The 21318-nt window shown below is 35.2% G+C and overlaps 1 protein-coding gene across 1 annotated transcript; it reads left to right on the forward strand.

The window, feature by feature from the left end:
* Window positions 1-6991: 6991 nt before the first annotated feature.
* Window positions 6992-7629, forward strand: LOC121994778 (F-box/kelch-repeat protein At3g61590-like). Its single transcript, XM_042548701.1, has 2 exons — window positions 6992-7310; window positions 7418-7629. Exons 1-2 carry the CDS (start codon window positions 6992-6994, stop codon window positions 7627-7629), a joined length of 531 nt encoding a protein of 176 aa, XP_042404635.1.
* Window positions 7630-21318: the final 13689 nt, after the last annotated feature.

Consider the following 21318-nt stretch of genomic DNA (forward strand, 5'->3'; position numbering starts at 1 on the left):
TCGAGTATCTTACCTAATCCTTGTTCATTATTTTGGCTCATGCCTATACATAGTAAGGTCATACTATAGTGTAGGATATCGAGTATCCTACGAGGCCTTGTTTGTTATTTAGGCTCGTGCCTAAATGCTAGTAAGGTTAGACCCTTCTATCAATATATTGTTATACCCGGTGTCGACCATTGTCTCCCATTCGTGGTTGAGAGAGTCATCAACAACCATTGTTATACTTGATATATGCTAGTGAGATAGTACCACATTATAGCTAGCAAAATTCATTCTTGAATGTTATTGCAGCTGCGTACTTATCACCACTGATGTTCACACTGAGATATCTTGTCTACCCTTAGGACCATCTGTGGTAGAGTGTTCTCCCATAGACAATGATTGTTTATTTATCTTGTCTGTCTATGGGACCATCCGTGGTTGAACATTCTCATGTAGACAATGACTGCTTACATATTTTGACTACCCACGGGTCTATCTGTGGTAGAGCGTTCTCCTGTAGTTAGAGGCTGGGGAGCTAGATAGTTACCTTATCCCGTCCGCCCACGGGGACCATCCATGATAGAGTATTCTCCTGTAGACAGTGACTGGTTATATATCCTGATTGACCATGAGATCTATTCATAGTAGCAGTTTGAGCTACTCAGGACTTGTTATATGCTTTTTGTATGCTAGTTATGTATATGTTATGCAGTTTTTAAGGTACAATATATACTCCTGATTCATTGGGCACACTTGGTTAAGTAGGTTAGTGGAGTATTATTATTATTAGTTATGCTTCTAGTTAGCAAACCATTATAGTGACACTCTTAATTACCTTTTTGTAGAGACTGCCCCCTTTAATTTCCTTATGATATTATCATGCACTATTTTCTTATACCTACGAGTATGTTATACTCACTATCCTTGCTTTCTCTTTTATTTCTAGATTAGCAGATAGATGACATGTCGTGTTACTCAAAGATCCTGGCTTTTAGTCCTATTTCACATTGAGAGTTTTTATTTCTACTGTTTCTCTTACTCATATTTTGGCTTTCTAAACTAGTTCATGTGTTGTATAACTTGTGTGTGGATTTATTGACTTGTGGTGTTCTTTTATCTATTATGTATTTATTGAGGTATGTCGTACCGGTACGTAGTCGAGTTTCTTATTTTGCATGGTTGTGTTTGTTTTCAGCCATGTGAGCTATAGATATTATCTTATATTACCCTGTGGCCATGTATCCAAGTTTTATATGTTATCATAAGAGGGGAGATGCAATTCATTTATCAGGCAGAGGTTCCCTCGAGCGTGATAATTTTATTGATATCAGATCCAAGTTGTGATGCCTATTTTGTGTTTCAGATTTCATGATTTATTTTTTTGATGTGATTATTTGAGTTTTGGGACAGGTAGTGACAGGACATCTCCGAGCTATAAAAAATAAGGTATATCTCCAATGTTATTATGCTTATTTTGGTTCATTATCTTATTTAAATATTATTAGATCAGTTAAATATTGTAAGAATCAATACATGTTTAGTTCGACTTTTTCCAACTTAGTTGGATTATATAATTCTTTTCCTAACTAGAAGAATACAATAGCGTACTTTTTTCCATGCAGAATATCTATATTTTATATCTTTCTTAGACTCGGCGTTGGAAAGAATTCAGATATCTGCCCTTATAACCAATAGTGTACATTAATTGATATATATATATTCTCTAGTAGTGCTGTTTCTCATGAGGCATTCATTAATTGGAAGTGGAATAGACCAGAAACAAATGTCATCAGTGAGGAAAATGAATTGATGTCACAATGTTCAATTATATAACATAGATGGTTAGTGCCTACTTTACTCGGGTTCAGACGCAGATATACTGCTACTTCTCCTTTCTCCATCTCTCCTGTTACTTGTGGTAAATAGGCGTATCAAATGCCCACTCAGAGTGTCGGTTTCTGAGTGTTGATGGCAAACAAGATAATGACAGTGTAAGATGTAAAGTCCAAATATCAGAGGGCATCACTAACTGGCAACAAAGGAAATGTAGATTATTGTGCAGTCAATTTCATTCTGTTTTATCAGATAAAGCAATAATATGTTGAGGGTTAAATATGTAGGACTGAAAAAAATTTAGATATCTCCATAATTATATGATATTATCTACTTTAAGCCTAAGACCTAATGATTTTGCTCTTGGGCTCTATCCAAAAGACCTCATCCAATAGAGATATCTCTTCCCACGTCCGATCCTCGACCCACAAGATCTTCCTGCCCCTCGGTCTACCCGACCTACTAGGACTTCCTAATTGGTGTATTGTCATCTTGATCCGAACATAGGAGCCCCCACTTTCTTTGTTCGAGGTCAATATTGTCTACTTTGGGTCTAAGCCCTCATGGTTTTGCTCTTGGGCTCTACCCAAAAGGCCTCATCCAATGAAGATATTTTTCTCTTTATAAACGCATGATTTTTCTCATATGTTTTTCAATGTAGAACTATATCTGTAATCTTGTAACCCCAATAAAACACATAATCGTATAATCATTTGTTGCTTGAGTTTGCTACTTATCATCTCATGAATACCGGTTTCAAGCAAACAGAAGTGTCCTCTTGCTAGTTTCTACTGCTATGCAGTTTATTAGTTATAATGGAAATTTTGAATGATTTCTCTTAATGAAAATTTGCAATTTTGGGTTATAATGAACTGTCAGACAGCTTTATGATTTTGGTGATTTTATTATCAAGAGTTGTCATTGATAGTAACAAGTGGAGTGATATGTGGCCGATATTTACAAAGTTGGTGATCATATAATGAACTTGGAAGGTGTATGATTCGATTTGGATGATCATTGATCAATTAACTAATTGATGAGTCTGACTTTTGGATTTCCTGATACAGGTTCCTATGAACCATGGATACCAAACTTCATTTTAGTATTGCACGCTATCCTTGGATGGATGGATAGACAGGGTGTACCATTTAGACATAGATGACATACTTGTCTTGGTTTGGGACTTTGGGCAAATGTTCTGTTCTAAATACACTGGTTACATTATAATTCCAGTTTTTTTAGTAAGATACCTTTAGAACATCTATTCGTATGTGGGTCAGTAAGATGCTACATGGATCTTTTATTGGAGTTAGATTACTTATTGGCAAGATTGGAACTGTTCTTATGGGACATTCTGAGAGATGGGGAAAGAGAGAGTGTGATGGATTAGTTTCTTAATAACTATTTTATTTCTGGCTGAAGGGAATAACTATAAGAAGTTTATTATTTTCATTAGGGAGCCCATTAAATGGTTTATTGCCTACTTTTGTATCTTATTATTGGTGCCCAGTTGGTTATTCATGCTGTAGCAACATTGAATTGAAGGTGATTCAAAAATCAAGAGATGACAGTTGAACCATCTGTAAAGACTCGTGCTGGAAAATGGAAATTGTGATGACCGCATTTTAAGGTGTGATGTAGATGCTCTAAATGAAGCTATTTGATATCTATATTTTCCTGTCATTCCAATATGCCAAACTAAATATCTCAATGAAATTGAATTTGTTTAATAGATTATAATTATGGGTTACAATTCGTAACAAAAAGCTTATGCCAGTGCATTAGCATGTAAGGAGGTTATTTGGCATGCAAATTATAAATGCTTTGGTACACCATCTCAAGAGTAGGTTTTCCTGGTACATATAGGTAATTTATCGATTTGTCTCTCCATCTGATGTTAACCACAAAGGATGACATGGGCACATTGCTATGAATATGAAAATGATTCATTTGTAGGAAAAATGGTCATAAAAGTTCAAAATATCTATGATTATTTTATTGATTTCAACTTGACAGGATTGGTAAGTGGTCAAACAAATTTCTAAACGATTAGCTACTAGGAAATGTAGTTATGCACTAAGAATGATACGAGACAATTTTCTCCCTCCACTTGGTAAAGCTTTGAATTTTGTATCACTGATAGTTTGACTATACCTAATGTTGTAATCTGCTTTAGATTGAAGTATTTATAGAAATGCTTCTTTTTGTTTCATTGCTAATCATGAAGTCACCTAGGTAATATTTTATGAGCAAGATGGGAATCCTCAAGTAGACAAGCAGGCATTGCAACGTGCCCATCGCATTGGTCAAATGAAGCATGTGCTTGCCATAAATCTAGTAACACACACTACAAGAAAAAAGTCTAACAACAATGATTTTTCATCATTGTCGTAGCCCCTTTAGAACTGTTATTAAATGTCGTGTTGTTAAAAGGGGTGCCCAAAGACAATAATTTTTAACCGTTGTCTTTGAAGGCAAAGACAACATTTTTATAACGGTGAGAAATTGTTGTATTTTCCTTCAAAGACAACAGTTTTTTACCGTTGTCTTTGAGCGTCTACCTTTAATAACAGGGTCTTCAACAACAGTTTTAAACTATCTACGATAACGGTGAAAAATCGTTGTCTTTTTTAGAGAAAAAATAAAAAAAATTAATACACAATTTTCCAATATTATAAAATCATTCAAAATACTAAATTTCAAAATAAAATTTAATATACAATTTTCTAACATTCAAAAATAATATCTATAACATTCTGAAGAAATTTCATAAGCAACCAACAAAATGATAACACTATTAAAACAAAGGTAAAACAATATAACACGAGATTTTCTACTTAGATGTCGGTGAAGAGGAGGGATTGCAACTCCTAGTGCTCCTTAATTTGTTAAAGTCTCTCCATTTTTTTAGCTTGTCGGCATTCTTTCCAATACTCTTGAGGACACCTATTCGAATAAATATATATATTACAAATTAGAAACTAAACTGTACGCGTGATTCTAATTACACTGCATAAATGTTACATAACCATAAAAACCATTTGATATAGTCATCTAACAGAAGTGAAAAAAGGGTTATCTATGTAACATAAATGGTAACCTCTTGAAACAATATGGTGGCTCTTAAATTTCTTATTAAGCAGAATTTTCATTCTATGTCACTGCATACAAAGCTTCTATTATAAACGATGCCAACATTATTTTTCCCAATGATCAAGCAGCATTAATTCTAAAAGGTACAATCTAATGCAAACGTTCCCACACACTCCATATGATGCTAAGGAGTAAGTCATACATTAAATTCTAAAAGGGACCATTAAAGGAAAGAGTGCCTTAAATAAAAATGAATCCAGAAAGTTACCATAGGCTTTGGATTAATACTTTAAATTTACATTGATCATGAGCTAAATCATAAAAGGAGAAGTAGAGTGGCATGTTACATCAGTTGACTTTCTAATCTTTAATTTAAGTTTCACCATTTAAAGAAACAAGTCTATTTCTTCCTCTTGGAATCTCAAGATCTATTACATCATCAAGCTGATGCATAGGATACCAATTTAGATGTTAACATCTTATAAAGTATATTTCTCATTAAATTTGTGTCCTCACCTTAAGAAAATCTGGAATATACTATTTTAATGTCATGAACACGTTAAGGTTTTCACCAACTATAGTAGGAATGGCTGCAGTAATTACCTGAAACAACATAAATCATTGGTTTTGAAGACAGAGTAGAGAGATGTCATGCAACTTTTAGAAATCAATGCAACATAATATTAAAGAATAACATTATAGCAGGATAAAGATGCTAAAAAGAGCAGTAGATTGAAACTAAAAAAACCACCAAAGAGTCTTTAATATGTACAAAACACCTTTTAGTTTCATGTTGAATACAAAGTGAACATAATGGAATGAATCGAGATGCAAATATTGCAAATGTAAGTTAAGAAAAAAAACTAAGAAATAATAAAGTAATTGTAATTTAATCTAATTTATGATTTAATTCTAGATTTGGAGAAGTAAGAAGTGTAAGCTTTTCTAGATCACCATGTACAGAAACTGAAATATTAATAGGGTCATTACTTGTCAACACATGATGTTCCTAAGAGGAAGAAATGAACTTTAGAAATAAGACCAAAGAACAAATACATTAACTGCAAGCATAGAATATGCATGGGTGAATACATTAAAGGTAGACTATAAACATTTTTAATTAAGAAAATGAGGAAGGAAATGAATGGAGGAAATGAATGAGATTTTCTACTTAGATGTCGATGAAGAGGCAGCACTGCAGATATTGCAATACAACAAAAAGTAAATTCTTTTTTCTCAAACTAGTAAAGGAAAATAAAAGGACTAATGATCTTTAAGTGTGAAGGTCTAATATGAGATTTAATGTTCACATATTGCAACAATAACTTCACCTTGCTTGGTGGCTGAGGAGGGAATGGAGTATATGGTTTCTTCTCCTTAGCCTTTACTTTCCTTTGAACATTCTTCCTTGATAGTGATCTTCAAAATTATATTAATTGCCAAGATGCATGCTATAAAATTGTTCAAACAATCACTTAGATAAAGCACAAACAATCACTTTGTTTGTGCTTCAAGATCCTACAAAGATTGAATTGCACATGGCAAAGATGTCGTCAGCCTGCAAACTTCTCGCTTCACTACAACAAAATCCCTCATAGACATCAGTGGAACAACAACGGTTTTAAGCTAAAACCGATGTCTTTGAGTATTTTACACCGGTTTTTCTAAAAACCGGTGTCTATGAGCGCAGATTTTAGCTCATAGACATCGGTTTTTTAGGTGTTGTCTATGAGCGCCTTTTTTTTCATTAATAGACACCGATTTTAACAACAGTTTTTAAAATCCGATGTTAATGAACCAAAATAATATATTTTAATTTCCCCACAAGCCAAAATTTGCAACACTGTGAAGTTCCCTCCAAACCTAAATCTATATCCCGCCCCTTCCTCCGCGCGACCATCTCTCTCGCGTAAACCTAAACCTAAAACCTCCGACCATCTGACCATCTCTCTCAGCCTAAACCTAAACCTCTGACCATCTCTCTCAACCTTATCTCCCTCTTCCCCCTTCCTAGATCCTCTCCCGATCAGGATCAAGACACGAGGTGGTTCACTCTAGCCCCCCGTTGTCGTGGGCGATGATGGCGCCACACAAACCCTTGTTCTTCAGGTTCTGCTTTCACGACTGTGCCTTCTTGGGCCACCTGTACGACCCTTGCTTCGTCCAATGGTATAACTTCGACTTCCCCCGCTTAGAAAAGAGCATCTGGCACACGTCCTCCTCCGGTGGCCTGGTTTGCTTGATGAACACCAATGACGGAGATCGCTTATTGGTCGGCAATCCCATCAAGAGAGACTGGAAGTTGCTTCCTCGAGTCCCCGGTGGCTCCTCCCCCCAGTTCAACGCGCTCGCCTTGTCGTTCGACCGCCTCATGCGCGACTACACCATGGTCTCCTCGTGTGGGTCCCTTTCTAAAGAAGCATCTCATCTCTCTCCCTGTTTCCGCTCGCTCGCTCGCTCTCCTGGCGAGATCTCTCCAGCCTCCTTTCTCTTCTCCGATATCCAGCTATGGATCTGGTGGCCCCAATCGCCGTGCTCCTCGTCGCTGCAGCGGTGACCTTGAGGACGGAGGCCTCGATCCACGCCTACGACCTCGAGCCCTTCAGGGAGGTAGGGAACGCGCTCCTCCTCTCCGGCGGCAGCGAGGGCATCGTCGCGTCCCGCCTCGACGCCCTTGGTCCCCTACGGATCGGAGATGGTCGGGCTTACATCAAGTAACTACTTTATTTATTTATTCTTCAGCTGCTTCGTGACTTGGTTTTTTCTCGTGGTTGAATTGCATTGTGAGGATCCGGCTGCAAATTCCATTTTTAGACGTGATTTTAATGAAACCAGTCATTTTTAGCTCCTAGCACGTTTCCTTCCTTTTGTATTGGGCATTTGTCGCCAGAAGTTACTGTGGATCTTCTGTGATCTATCAGAAGTTAGGGTTCATAGATTTTTGTAGATTGAAAGCGGTTGGGATTGCAAGATACCAGTTTGACTGGAGTTTACTTAGCTTTTAGTGCTGCTCGCTTTTGCATTGTTTCATTATTGGGATAGTTCACCACCTGCAGAGACCTATGTCATGCTGTTAGAGAGATTTTGAAAGGCTAATTCACTTTCGTAGCTTGTTTTGTTTAATTCTAGATGGATCAATCACTAACTTGTGCTATAGATAGAGATTAAACTATCGTTTTGCTTATGAATTTTACATATTTATAATATACTTCAACATATATTATATTTAATTAGAGGAATGAACAACTCTCTTATGTTTATCATGAGAATACAAAAGATGAATAATTGAGGTAATAATCCTGTTGGTGCGGGTAGCACTAACGGTCTAACCTAGGTTTTGATGAATGACAAATAGGTTAAGTTAGTTTTGTTGTTGTCTGACACTTTGATCGAGTGTGCAGGGGAAGTCCAGACAGGTCGACGGGCTGACCGGATGTCTGGCACGAAGTCCAGCTAGGTCGACGGGCTGACCGGATAGCTGGCGAGAAGTCCAAGCGGGTCGACGGGCTGACCGGACGCTTGGCGAGAATAGGTCAACGGGCTGACTAGATAGCTGGCGAGAAGTCCGGACGGGTCGACGGGCTGACCGGACGTCTGGCGGGTAAGTGAGGTAAGTCACTTGAGGACGCGTTCCCGGGAAGGGAACATTAGGCGTCGATCCGGCTTAGATCCATTTCGGATATCTAAGTCTAGATCGTGACTAGATTCCGGTCTCGGAAAGACGGAATCTAAGTCATATTTTTACTGTTAATTCTATTTCATAAATTGTGCTAACAATCTGTGTTGCAGAATACATATGTTCCTCGGACTAACTCTGTTTTACAGGGAAGGAAGTTTCTGGAAACAGGAGGTCCGGGCGCCCGGAGGTCCAGGCGTCCGGAGATGAATTTTATCCAGGCCGAGTCGTCGCCATGTGGAGTTCGCTGATTAGACCTACCACGTCGCACCAGGGTGCCCGGAAGGGATCTAGGCGCCCGGAGCAGCATATAAAAGAAGCCCCAGGGATGAAGCTTCTTCAATAATTAATCTGAGAACTCTTCTACTGCTGGTCCTGCTGCTCTACGTTCCTGCGACGCCAACAAAGCTCCGACAAAGTGCTCCTTCGGTTTTTAGTTAATTTCTTTGTCGATATTACTTTGTTTCACTAGCATTTCCTGTATTCATTTTGTAATTATATTCGAATTGCTAGTGATTGCCCAACGAAAGTGGTCAAGGACCACAGGCCTTCGAGTAGGAGTCGTCACAGGCTCCGAACGAAGTAAAAAACAACTTTGTTCATTTACTTTTCCGCTGTGTAGTTTTAATCGACTTTTCAAATCGATATTCAACCCCCCCCTCTATCGAACGATCACGGTCCTACAAGTGGTATCAGAGCCGGTACCGCTCTGATTTGGTGCAACCACCAATCAGACTGGGGGTGAAAGTTTTTTCCCTTTTTGGTTTTCAGTTCGACGCTTAATTCTAAAACTGGTGTATCATTACTTTAATATTTTTTTTAATTAATCTAAATTGGTGCAACACGAATCTAGATTTTTACTACTATTTTTTTTCCTCTCTTCCCGCACTACTAATCCAAGACCAAGTCTTGGGATTTTTTTGTTTCTTCTCTTTCGTCTGTGCGCAGGACTAAAATGTCTCAGACAGAAGGATTCAGCACAATATGACCTCCACTCTTCAACGGGGATGATTTTCCGTACTGGAAAAAGCGGATGGAGGTTTACCTCAAAACAGACTTCGACCAGTGGATGAGCATTACGAGACCCTACAAAATTCCAGTGGACAACTCCGGGAATCTACTGGATCCTGAAGACTGGACAACAGACTTGAAGAAAAAGACATCAACAGAAAATAAAACGATCAACACTCTACAGTGCGGATTGACAAGAGAAGAACTGAACAGAGTCGGTCCACACAAAAACGCTAAGGAGCTATGGGACAAATTGATCGAACTGCACGAGGGAACGAGCGACGCCAAGGTAACAAAACGAGACCTGCTTTTAAATAAAATTTTTAATATAAAAATGCAGGAAGGTGAAACGGCGAATCAGCTCCACGCAAGAATCAAGGACATCCTTAACGGGCTTCATGCGATAGGCCACCAGATGGAAAATAGAGACTTAATAAGGTACGCATTAAATGCTTTTCCACATAATAGTTTGTGGGCATCAATCGTAGATGCCTACAAAATTTCTAAAAATCTTTCTAAATTAAAATTAGATGAGCTTTTCTATGAATTAGAATTACATGAACAAACTAATGCTGGAGCCGAAAAAGGTATAGCTTTATTTGCAGGTTCCTCCAAAGAAAAGAAGAGCAAGCCTGAGTATGAAGAAGATCCCGACCAAGACTCCGAAGATGAAGAACACCTGGTGAACCTGGTAAGAAAAATGTTCACCAGGAGAAAAAGGAGCTTCAGCACAAAGGACCTTCAGAAGATCAGTTCTCCCTCAGATCAAAAGAACGTGACTTGCTTCGGCTGCAACAAAAAGGGACATTACAAGAACGAATGCCCAAAACTGAAGTTCGATAAACCGAAGCCAACCAAAAAGAAGGCCCTCAAAGCAACGTGGGGCGACTCCTAGAACGAATCAGAGGAAGAAGAGCAGAAACATCAGAGCCACCTCGCACTGATGGCCCGCGAAGCTGAAACAGAAGACGAGTCGGAAGATTAAGACAGGTCTGAACCCGAAACAAGCCACGAGTCCGTACTCGTTTCCGAAGGCCCGAATGAGGTATATTTTAATTTAAACAAAAAAATTTTTAGAATTATTTCCTATTTAAATAGTAAATTAATTAAAATAGAAAATGAAAACAAATCACTTCTTGAGGAAAATCAAGACCTCAAGGAACAAATAAAAAATTCGAATCCAACTCAAGATCTAACACTTGAGGAGGAGAATTTATCATTAAAAAATGAAATAAATAATTTAAAGGAGATGTTAGAAAAATTCACAACAAGATAAAAAAATCTAGACTTAATCCTAAATAGTCAAAAGGCATGCTATAATAAAATCGGACTAGGATATAAGTCGAATTCAAATAAAACCTTCAAATCATTAATAACCCAATACAAATCAACCAATCTAGCTTGGGTTCCGAAAGCGTGCTTAACCACGCAAATAGGACTTAATCAATATTATATACCTAAAGAAAAAATACATTATATAGAATCGAATAAACCAAACCAAAATCCAAAATACAAACCTAAATTAAATTCAAAATCTAAACACCTTAATCAACAAAATAATCACCAAGTTAACTATAACTATAAAAGGAATCGACACAAACCTAAAACCAAAATTTAAATTAATGGCCAATAATTCAGGGGGAGGCTCCAGAATAGCTGGCACCTCCAAAAGTTATTAACCCGGCAGGGTAATTAGGATTAGTTAAAAAGAGACTAAGTTTAACTTGAATCAATGATACTGGTGAAATTTTTGGATGATAGTACGTTAGGAAAACTTGGGCATCGCATATCTAGAAAGATATGGTTTCGATCTGGTGCATTTGGCCAAGTGGAACTGACCGAAGCTACCCTTAAATGGATCCTAATCAGTTAGACCATGGTTTAGTACTAAGCTCCGTGGATAGGAGTATTCGGAAAACCTCGAAAGGTTGGTTACTTCTAATGACGTCCATGTGACTCACCAAGCTTAGAAGTTTATCCGAAGAATGCCTGTTTGTAGAGACCAAAACTAAACCTGAATCTAACACAAGTTAAACCAAAACTCCATAATTAAAAATCCAATTTCATCTCGCAAAATCATAGGATTCCCTGATTGATAATATAGATCGGGTGAGATGAATAAGACTTAAATTTTAATTTTTTAAACATAAAAATTATTTTCAAAATTTTAATTTTAAACTTAATTTCAAAATTTTAATTTTAAACTTAAAAATTAATTTCAAAATTTTAATTTTTTTTAACTTAAAAATTATTTTCAAAATTTTAATTTTAAACTTAATTTCAAAATTTTAATTTTAAACTTAATTAATTTCAAAATTTTAATTTTAAACTTAAAATTAATTTCAATTTTACACTTAAAAATTAATTTCAAAATTTTAATTTTAAACTTAAAATTAATTTCAAAACTTTAATTTTAAACTTAAAAATTAATTTCAAAATTTTAATTTTTTTTAACTTAAAAATTATTTTGAAAATTTTAATTTTAAACTTAATTTCAAAATTTTAATTTTAAACTTAATTAATTTCAAAATTTTAATTTTAAACTTAAAATTAATTTCAATTTTAAACTTAAAAATTAATTACAAAATTTTAATTTTAAACTTAAAAATTAATTTCAAAATTTTAATTTTTTTTTACTTAAAAATTATTTTGAAAATTTTAATTTTAAACTTAATTTCAAAATTTTAATTTTAAACTTAATTAATTTCAAAATTTTAATTTTAAACTTAAAATTAATTTCAATTTTAAACTTAAAAATTAATTTCAAAATTTTAATTTTAAACTTAAAATTAATTTCAAAACTTTAATTTTAAACTTAAAAATTAATTTCAAAATTTTATTTTTTTTTAACTTAAAAATTATTTTCAAAATTTTAATTTTAAACTTAATTTCAAAATTTTAATTTTGAACTTAATTAATTTCAAAATTTTAATTTTAAACTTAAAATTAATTTCAAAACTTTAATTTTAAACTTAAAAATTAATTTCAAAATTTTAATTTTAAACTTAATTTCAAAATTTTAATTTTAAACTTAATTAATTTCAAAATTTTAATTTTAAACTTACAATTAATATCAATTTTAAATTTAAAAATTAATTTCAAAATTTTAATTTTAAACTTAAAATTAATTTCAAAACTTTAATTTTAAACTTAAAATTAATTTCAAAATTTTAAATTTTTTTAAACTTAAAAATTATTTTCAAAATTTTAATTTTGAACTTAATTTCAAAATTTTAATTTTTTAAACTTAAAAATTATTTTCAAAACTTTAATTTTAAACTTAAAATTAATTTCAAAACTTTAACTTTAAACTTAAAAATTAATGTCAAAACTCTAATTTTAAACTTAAAATTTTGTCTGGTCATAAATAAAAAGACTAACGTTAAATCCTACTTACTGTAGGAAACCAAGTGGATTTTGGACAGTGGTTGCTCCAAACATATAACTGGAGATCACACCAAGTTCACTCAACTCACTTACAAAAGCTTAGGAACAGTTGCCTTTGGAAACAACGGCAAACTCAAGGTAATTGGTATAGGTAATATTGAATTAAAAATAGACTTTATAATTACAAATGTTTTACTTGTTGAAAATTTTAAATACAACCTTCTGAGTATAAGTCAATTATGTGATACTAGGTATAAGGTTAAATTTCTATCCACAGAGTGTTTAATCAAACATCTAGATACTCCCACCATAAGCCTAAAAGGTTTTAGAAAAGACAACATCTATGCCATCAACTTAACCACTTCTTCCATTAAGTGTTACTTAACACAAAAAGAAGAAACATGGTTATGGCATAGAAAAATGTCTCACACCAACTTTCGAAATATAAGTAAACTAAATGGACTTGTGAGAGGCTTACCAAAATTACCTAACTTAGATTCAACCATATGTAATGCTTGTCAACAAGGTAAACAAACTAAATCCACTCACAAACAAACAAATCAACCACAAACTAACTCAATATTAGAACTTCTACATTTAGACCTTTTTGACTCCCATGGAGTCAAATCTATAAATGGAAACTTATATTGTTTAGTAATTATAGATGATTATTCTAGGTTTACTTGGGTAAAATTCTTAAAACATAAAGATGAAACTTTTGAAATTTTTATAAATTTCTGCAAACAAATTGAAAACGAAAAAGATATTAAAATTAAAAGAATCAGGAGTGACAACGGGGGAGAATTTAAAAATCACAACTTTAACAGTTTTTGTCTTGAAAATGGTTACCATCATGAATTTTCATGCCCTAAAACCCCCCAACAGAATGGGATTGTAGAAAGAAAAAATAGAACCTTACTTGAAGCCTCTAGAACAATGTTAAATGAGTATAACCTACCTAAATACTTTTGGGCAGAAGCTGTTAGTACAGCCTGCTAACTACAATAAATAAAACCCATAACAAAACCTTCTTCGAAATATTTTATAATAAACAACCCAATATAAAATATTTTAAAGTGTTTGGGTGCCCAGTTTTCATCTTAAATACAAGAGAACACTTAGGAAAATTCTCCTCTAAAATTGAAAATGGAATTTTTGTAGGATATTCCCTAAATAGTAGAGGCTATAGAATTTACAATAAGGTTACCTTAAAAATTGAAGAAACTACTAATGTAAAATTTGAAGAAACTAAACAAAACTTAGAACTTACACAACCACCTGAATTTGTTCCAGAAACCAACCAAACTCTAAGTCATGAAGAAGAGGAACAACATCAAGAAAATGAACCCCCTAGAACTATAAAAGTGAATCCCAACCATCCAACTGATCAAATAATTGGTGACCCAGACCTAAGAGTTCAAACCAGATCATCTTTTAGAAACTTGAGTCAAATCTCCCTGATTTCAAAAATAGAACCCAAAACTGTGGATGAATCCCTACTAGACCCAGACTGGATTATTGCTATGCAAGAAGAACTAGCCCAATTTGAGCGTAATGAAGTTTGGGACCTAGTACCACCACCTAAGAATAAGAAAATAATAGAAACAAAATGGGTATTCAAAAACAAATTAAGTGAAACTGGGAAATTACTAGAAATAAGGCTAGGCTAGTTGCCAAAGGGTTTAGTCAGGTTGAAGGGCTTGACTATGATAAGACCTATGCCCCAGTAGCCAGATTAGAATCCATTAGAATGTTACTAAGTTATGCAGCCCATAAGGGATTCAAACTATACCAAATGGATGTTAAGTCTGCCTTTCTTAATGGACTAATTAAAGAAGAAGTTTATGTAGGTCAACCTCCTGGGTTTGAAAGTCTAGAACACCCTGATTATGTATTTAAGTTAAAGAAAGCGTTATATGGGCTTAAACAAGCACCCAGGGCATGGTATGAAAGGCTAACATCTTACTTAACATCTAAAGGATTCAACCAAGGTCAAATTGACCCAACCTTGTTTGTTAAATCATTAAATACAGACATATTTATTGCACAAATATATGTAGATGATATAATATTTGGTTCAACAAATTCAGATTTTTTAGAAGAATTTATTAATCTAATGGAAAAAGAATTTGAAATGAGCCTAGTAGGAAAATTAACTTATTTCTTAGGATTACAAATCAAACAAACAAATAAAGGAAACTTGTGTATTTATCAACACAAATACACTAAAGAATTACTTAAAAAATTCGGGATGGAAAATACAAAAGAAATAAAAACACCTATGGCAGTAAACACAATCTTAGATAATGACCCAAATGGAAAATCAGTTGACTTAAAATATTATAGGAGTGCAATAGGTAGCTGCAAGCCGACCTGATATTTTATTTGCAGTTAGTATGTGTGCTAGATACCAAACTTGTGCTAAGGAATCCCATTTGACACAAGTTAAAAGAATTTTTAGATATCTTAAAGGAACAACAAATGTAGGAATTTGGTATCCTAGGACCAATAATTTTGAACTAATAGGGTATTCTGACTCAGATTATGCTGGATGTAAATTAGACCGCAAAAGCACAAGTGGTGGATGCCAATTATTAGGTTCATCACTTGTTAGCTGGTTTAGTAGAAAGTAACATTGTGTTGCTCTATCTACAACTGAGTCAGAATACATAGCTATAGGTGAATGTGTTGTACATTTATTATGGATGATGCATACTCTAAAAGATTTCAACTTAAACATCACAAATGTAAAAGTATTAATTGACAATATAAGTTCAATTAACTTAACCAAGAACCCTGTGCATCATTCAAGAACCAAACATATTGAAATTAGGCACCACTTTATCAGGGATCATGTTACTAAAGGTGATATTGAACTCAAATACATTGAGTCCAAATCAAATTTAGCTGACATTTTCACAAAACCACTCCCTGAAAGTGAGTTTAGCAACTTACGTCGAAAATTAGGGATGTGCTCAATAGACTAGGATTTTTTAAAAATTGTTTTCAAAATAAATGTTTTCAAATTATAAGTTAAAATTGTGTGTTTTCAAAACTTTCCTATTTTTAGTTTTTCAAAAACAGTTTTGGCCTTAGACTAGTTTTGAATCCTTAGAAAGCATGTACCCATAGGACTAGTTTTTGAGCATCTCACCAACACCTTAGGTTTACCTTGCTTGTGTTTGACAAACATAGAAAGGGGTGAGATGCATAGGCCAACTGTCTGGACTTAAGATGCTTATTTCAGTGCATCAGCATAAGTCTGGACGTTAAATACAAATCAGACAGTAATCAGATTAAGATCATCAGTCAAGTCAAACACTGACTGTTTATAATCACCTTAATCTGACTAACCAAGTGAAAGCTACTATCTTCTGATAGTTAGTTAGTACCTAATTGGTTAGACAGCTGTTTAAATTTAAGTATCAAGTTCAGGGGGAGAAATTAATTAAAATTCTGTGTGTTTGAAAAATGCTTTTTGAAACTAACTTATGTTTGAACATTAGTTTACAAAAAGTTAAATTTAAATAAGTGTTTGAAAAACTTGGAAGTTTAATCCCACCTAATTTTTAAACCTGATTGCAAATTTAAACTTATTCAGCTTTGTAACATATGCTTGAAAATTAAACTTTCCAAATTTAGCTTTTATCAAATTAGCCTTAAAAATTTATTTTGGCAAATTTAATCTTACTTGTTTAATTTTTGCTTTGTTTTGAAAAATTGAAGTTGAAAATTTATTTTTTTTAAAAGTAAATGTTACTTAAACTTGAAAAGAAAATTTGAAAAACCTGATTTAAAAATTTTACACGCTTGAAAAGTTAAACTTGATTAACTTTAAATTTATACTTTTCAAAATTCAACTTGTCTCCCCCAAGTCAACTTGATTTCTTGACTTGGATTTAAAAATTGTACTTTTATCTTTGAATTTTGAACCAAACTCAGATATTTTTTTCAAGATTAACTGTGCTTATTTTTTTTACAGTAACTCTACACTATGATTGCTTACCCTTATTTTTTTTATGAATGCCAAAGGGAGAGGGTTAGGTGGTTAAGTTAGATAAACCAAAATTGAAAACATTAAAACTAACTTTAAAACCGATGTACCTGTTTTTTGCGTTCTTTCACTGTAACGACCCAATTTTCCTCATTAGGAGTTCTAAAAGTGCTTTAAAATATTTATAAATACTTTAGAAAAATTCTAGATATTTTTAGGAATTTATAGAGTATTTTTATGTAATTTTTGGAGTTCGTTTGGTATTTTTACCAAACGAAAGAAGTTTAAAAAATATATATATATATATAAAGTGTTAAGGTTGGGTTTTGAACCCTAAACCCTAGACCGAACTAGACCTTAACCAAGGTCAGCCAACCAACTGAGCTAAGCAAGTTTTGTTATAATATAGGGGAATTAAATATAGTTAAGTAGTTGTAAGAAATGAAATTAAAATACCGTTTAAAAAGGAGCCGAGGGCGGCTCGAACCCGAAACCTTCGGGAATCCAACTTTCCAGCGGACCAAGCGAGCACGCTGATATTTCGTGAACAAATCAATCACGAATTGGTCTTAAGCCATAACCCTAGGTTATAAAAGGATAGGTAAGGGAGGGGTTAAGTTATTTTTCTTTTCTCTCTTTTCCTCTTCTCCTCTCTCGCGTCGGCGATTCCTCTCGGGCGAAAAACGCAGCCGAGCTTTAGGGCGTCTCCGGTGGCCGGCCAAAGGCTCATTCAAAGGCTTCTTCATCTCCTTGCGTTCCTCTCGTCGAGGAGGAGCCGTAAGCACAAGGAGGGACCGAAAGCTCGAGTTCTCCGAAGCCCTAGAATTGTTCTCGCCGGCTGTAAGTCCAAGGAACCGAGGTAAGTCGCTTACTCACCTGCGGTAAGATAGTTTCGAGCCTTTGATTTAGAGTTTCTCTTGTTTGTGAATGTGCCGTGAGTTTTATAAAGAAGATTGTTCTTCCCTATTGAAGCTTTCGGATTTGTTGTAAAGAATTTCGGAATTTCTAGGGATTTAGTTTCTTCTTGCTTCAGAATTTTTGTTGTGAAGATTGGGTTTAGGGCTACTGCCGTGAGACTCAAAGTAAGGATATGGAAGAGTTAAGTATGTTGAGTTGTTGTTTACTGCCATGAACCCTAAAGAAAGAAAGAAGGTTGTATAGGTTAGGGAATTAGTCTTCTTTTCCTTGCTTTTTGGTTTCCTGCCATGCTATAGTTCCAAGGGGAATTGTTTCCCTAGTTTTCGGATTCTTGAGTCTTTCTTTGGTTTTGTTTTCACTGAATCGTAGTGGTTTTGTTTGGGTTCAATTTGATGATGATTTTGGTTTCTTACGAGTCAGCTGTGATTTTCATGGATAGATTTAGTAGGCAGTGAGTTGATTTCAATATAGTTAAATGCTCCTTGCGGGGTCTTGGGAATTTCTTGCAGTGTCTCTGTTTTTCCATAGCAGGTATTGACTTAGGTGCTTAATTCAGTTTTGGTCTACCTTTGTATTACATGTTTTTACTGCTAAACGTAGAGTTCCTCTAAATTATGAAAATGAGCATGATTAAGAGGTGAATGGAGATAAGATCCTTAAGCAAAGGTTCTATACTAGAAATGTTCATGTTTAATTGCAAGTAGGATATGTGCAGATTACGTTCATTGCCTAGGGATGTATGAATGGAATGTGCTATATGATGAACAAGAATAGCCCATTAGTCCTATACTAGTTTTAGAGCTTGCATTGCAAATATTTGATTGTTAGCTTAGCAGATTTCGAATTGTTAGCATTATAGACTTTGAATTGTTAGCACTACAGTTTTTGATTGTTTAGTATTTCAGAATCTGTTTAGTAAAGTATGCAGATTTATGTTAACTTAACGTGCAGAATTTTATTAACATAGTAGACAGGTTTTTGGTTTAAGCATTTTAAAGTTAGAATTTGCTTAAATATTTCAGTTTCTTTTTAAAGAAGTATTCTTTTAGAAGTATTAACAAGTGTAAGAAAGATAAAGAAAAGAAAGAAAAGGCCAAGGCCTTAAGAAGATCCCAAAGTCAAGACTTTAGGGATTTTGGCACACAAGGTGCTAAAGAAAATGCCGAGGCATTATATAGAAGTATTAAAAGATAACAAGTATTTTACTTTTATCAGTGGCACTGTGTTGGACTCTCTGTCCTTGGGTTGGGCTCCCATAGTCGTCCCTAGGTTTAGATAACCTAGTAGTAACGGCTCGGCCGACGGTCGACGGTCGACGACCATAGGGTCGCCAAATGGGCCGCCGAATGGGTCGGGTCGTTACAAAAGTAAAAGCACAGTTGCCGGGCCCAAGAAGAAGATGATTATTATTTTGAAGTATTATAAGTATAAGTTTTTGAATAAGTAAAACGAGTTTTTTATATAAACATAAAGTGTTAAAGAATAAGTTAGAACAAATGAATCAAGTTTCACTTTGTTTTAGAATCAGCAAATTTAGTTCCCTTTTATGCTAGCATGTTATTTAGATTAGCTTACTGTTCTTTGCTATTAGAAGAGCATGAGTAGTTTTACATGTTTAGCTTTACATGTTAGCATTCAGTTTTAGCATGTTTTTATTTCAGAATATTCACATGCATATCGAGTTTTTGTGAGTTAGATAGCGCTTACTAAGCATTTTGCTTATAGACTACATTTCCTCTTACTGCAGATACAAGAAAGGAAAAGATATAGAAAGGAAGGCGACAAGGAGGTGTTCGAAGGATGTGTGATGCCAGGACTATGGAGAGACCTGGGAAGTTTTGAGTTTTCATGTTTAGTGGATAGAAATAGTTGAGTTGTACCTTATGATTTATGTCTTTTTAGATTGTATTTTCATTCCGCATTGTTAGTTTAGTTTTATTCATTTGTTATTGCTAGGATAGTTTATTTTCTTTAGTTGTTGTGTCTTATAAACTGCGTGGTTGTTTGATAAATGTTCCAGTCGCCTGTGACTGTGTATATTATGTTATGTATCAATGATTATGGTCACCGGTACAGGGGAGACTCTGCCGGAATTTTTCGGTAGGGTTTCTTCGAGGATTTTAATTATACCGGTTAAGTAGAGTTAGTAATTAAGTAACGGTCATCCTTAGAGAGTAGTAGTAGTAAGAAGGGTGGTCGTTACATTCACTAACTTAACCAGGTTGTCATTCCATCAAAAAGGGGGAGATTGTTGGTGCGGGTAGCACTAACGGTCTAACCTAGGTTTTGATGAATGACAAATAGGTTAAGTTAGTTTTGTTATTGTCTGACACTTTGATCGAGTGTGTAGGGGAAGTCCAAACAGGTCGACGAACTGACCGGATGTCTGGCACGAAGTCCAGCTAGGTCGACGGGCTGACCGGATAGCTGGCGAGAAGTCCAAGCGGGTCGACGGGCTGATCAGACGCTTAGCAAGAAGTCCAGCTTGGTCAACGGGCTGACTAGATAGCTGGCGAGAAGTCCAGACGGATCGACGGGCTGACCGGACGTCTGGCAGGTAAGTGAGGTAAGTCACGGGAGGGGAGTGACTGCGAGGACGCGTTCCCAGGAAGGGAACATTAGGCGTCGATCCAGCTTAGATCCATTTCGGATATCTAAGTCGAGATCGTGACTAGATTCCGGTCTCGGAAAGACGGAATCTAAGTCATATTTTTACTGTTAATTCTATTTCATAAATTGTGCTAACAATCTGTGTTGCAAAATACATATGTGCCTCGGACTAACTCTGTTTTACAGGAAAGGAAGTTTCTGGAAACAAGAGGTCCGGGCGCCCGGAAGGGATCCGGGCGCCTGGAGGTCCAAGCGCCCGGAAGGGATCCGAGCGCCCGGAAGTGAATTTTATCCAGGCCGAGTCGTCGCCATGTGGAGTTCGCTGATTAGACCTGCCACGTCACACCAGGGCGCCCGGAAGGGATCAAGGCGCCCGGAGTAGCATATAAAAGAAGCCCTAGGGATGGAGCTTCTTCAATAATCAATCTGAGAACTCTTCTACTGCTGGTCCTGCTGCTCTACGTTCCTGTGACGCCAACAAAGCTCCGACAAAGTGCTCCTTCAGTTTTTAGTTAATTTCTTTGTCGATATTACTTTGTTTCACTAGCATTTCCTGTATTCATTTTGTAATTATATTCGAATTGCTAGTGATTGCCCAACGAAAGTGGTCAAGGACCACGGGCCTTCGAGTAGGAGTCGTCACAGGCTCCGAACGAAGTAAAAACAACTGTGTTCATTTACTTTTCCGCTGCGTAGTTTTACTCGACTTTTCGAATCAATATTCACCTCCCCCTCTATCGAACTATCACGGTCCTACAAATCCGAGTTCTCTGGGTAGCGTTTGTCTTAATATCTAAGGTCAGCTAGGAAA

This window comes from Zingiber officinale, chromosome 6A (assembly GCF_018446385.1).
Source record: "Zingiber officinale cultivar Zhangliang chromosome 6A, Zo_v1.1, whole genome shotgun sequence".
Classification (NCBI taxonomy): domain Eukaryota; kingdom Viridiplantae; phylum Streptophyta; class Magnoliopsida; order Zingiberales; family Zingiberaceae; genus Zingiber; species Zingiber officinale.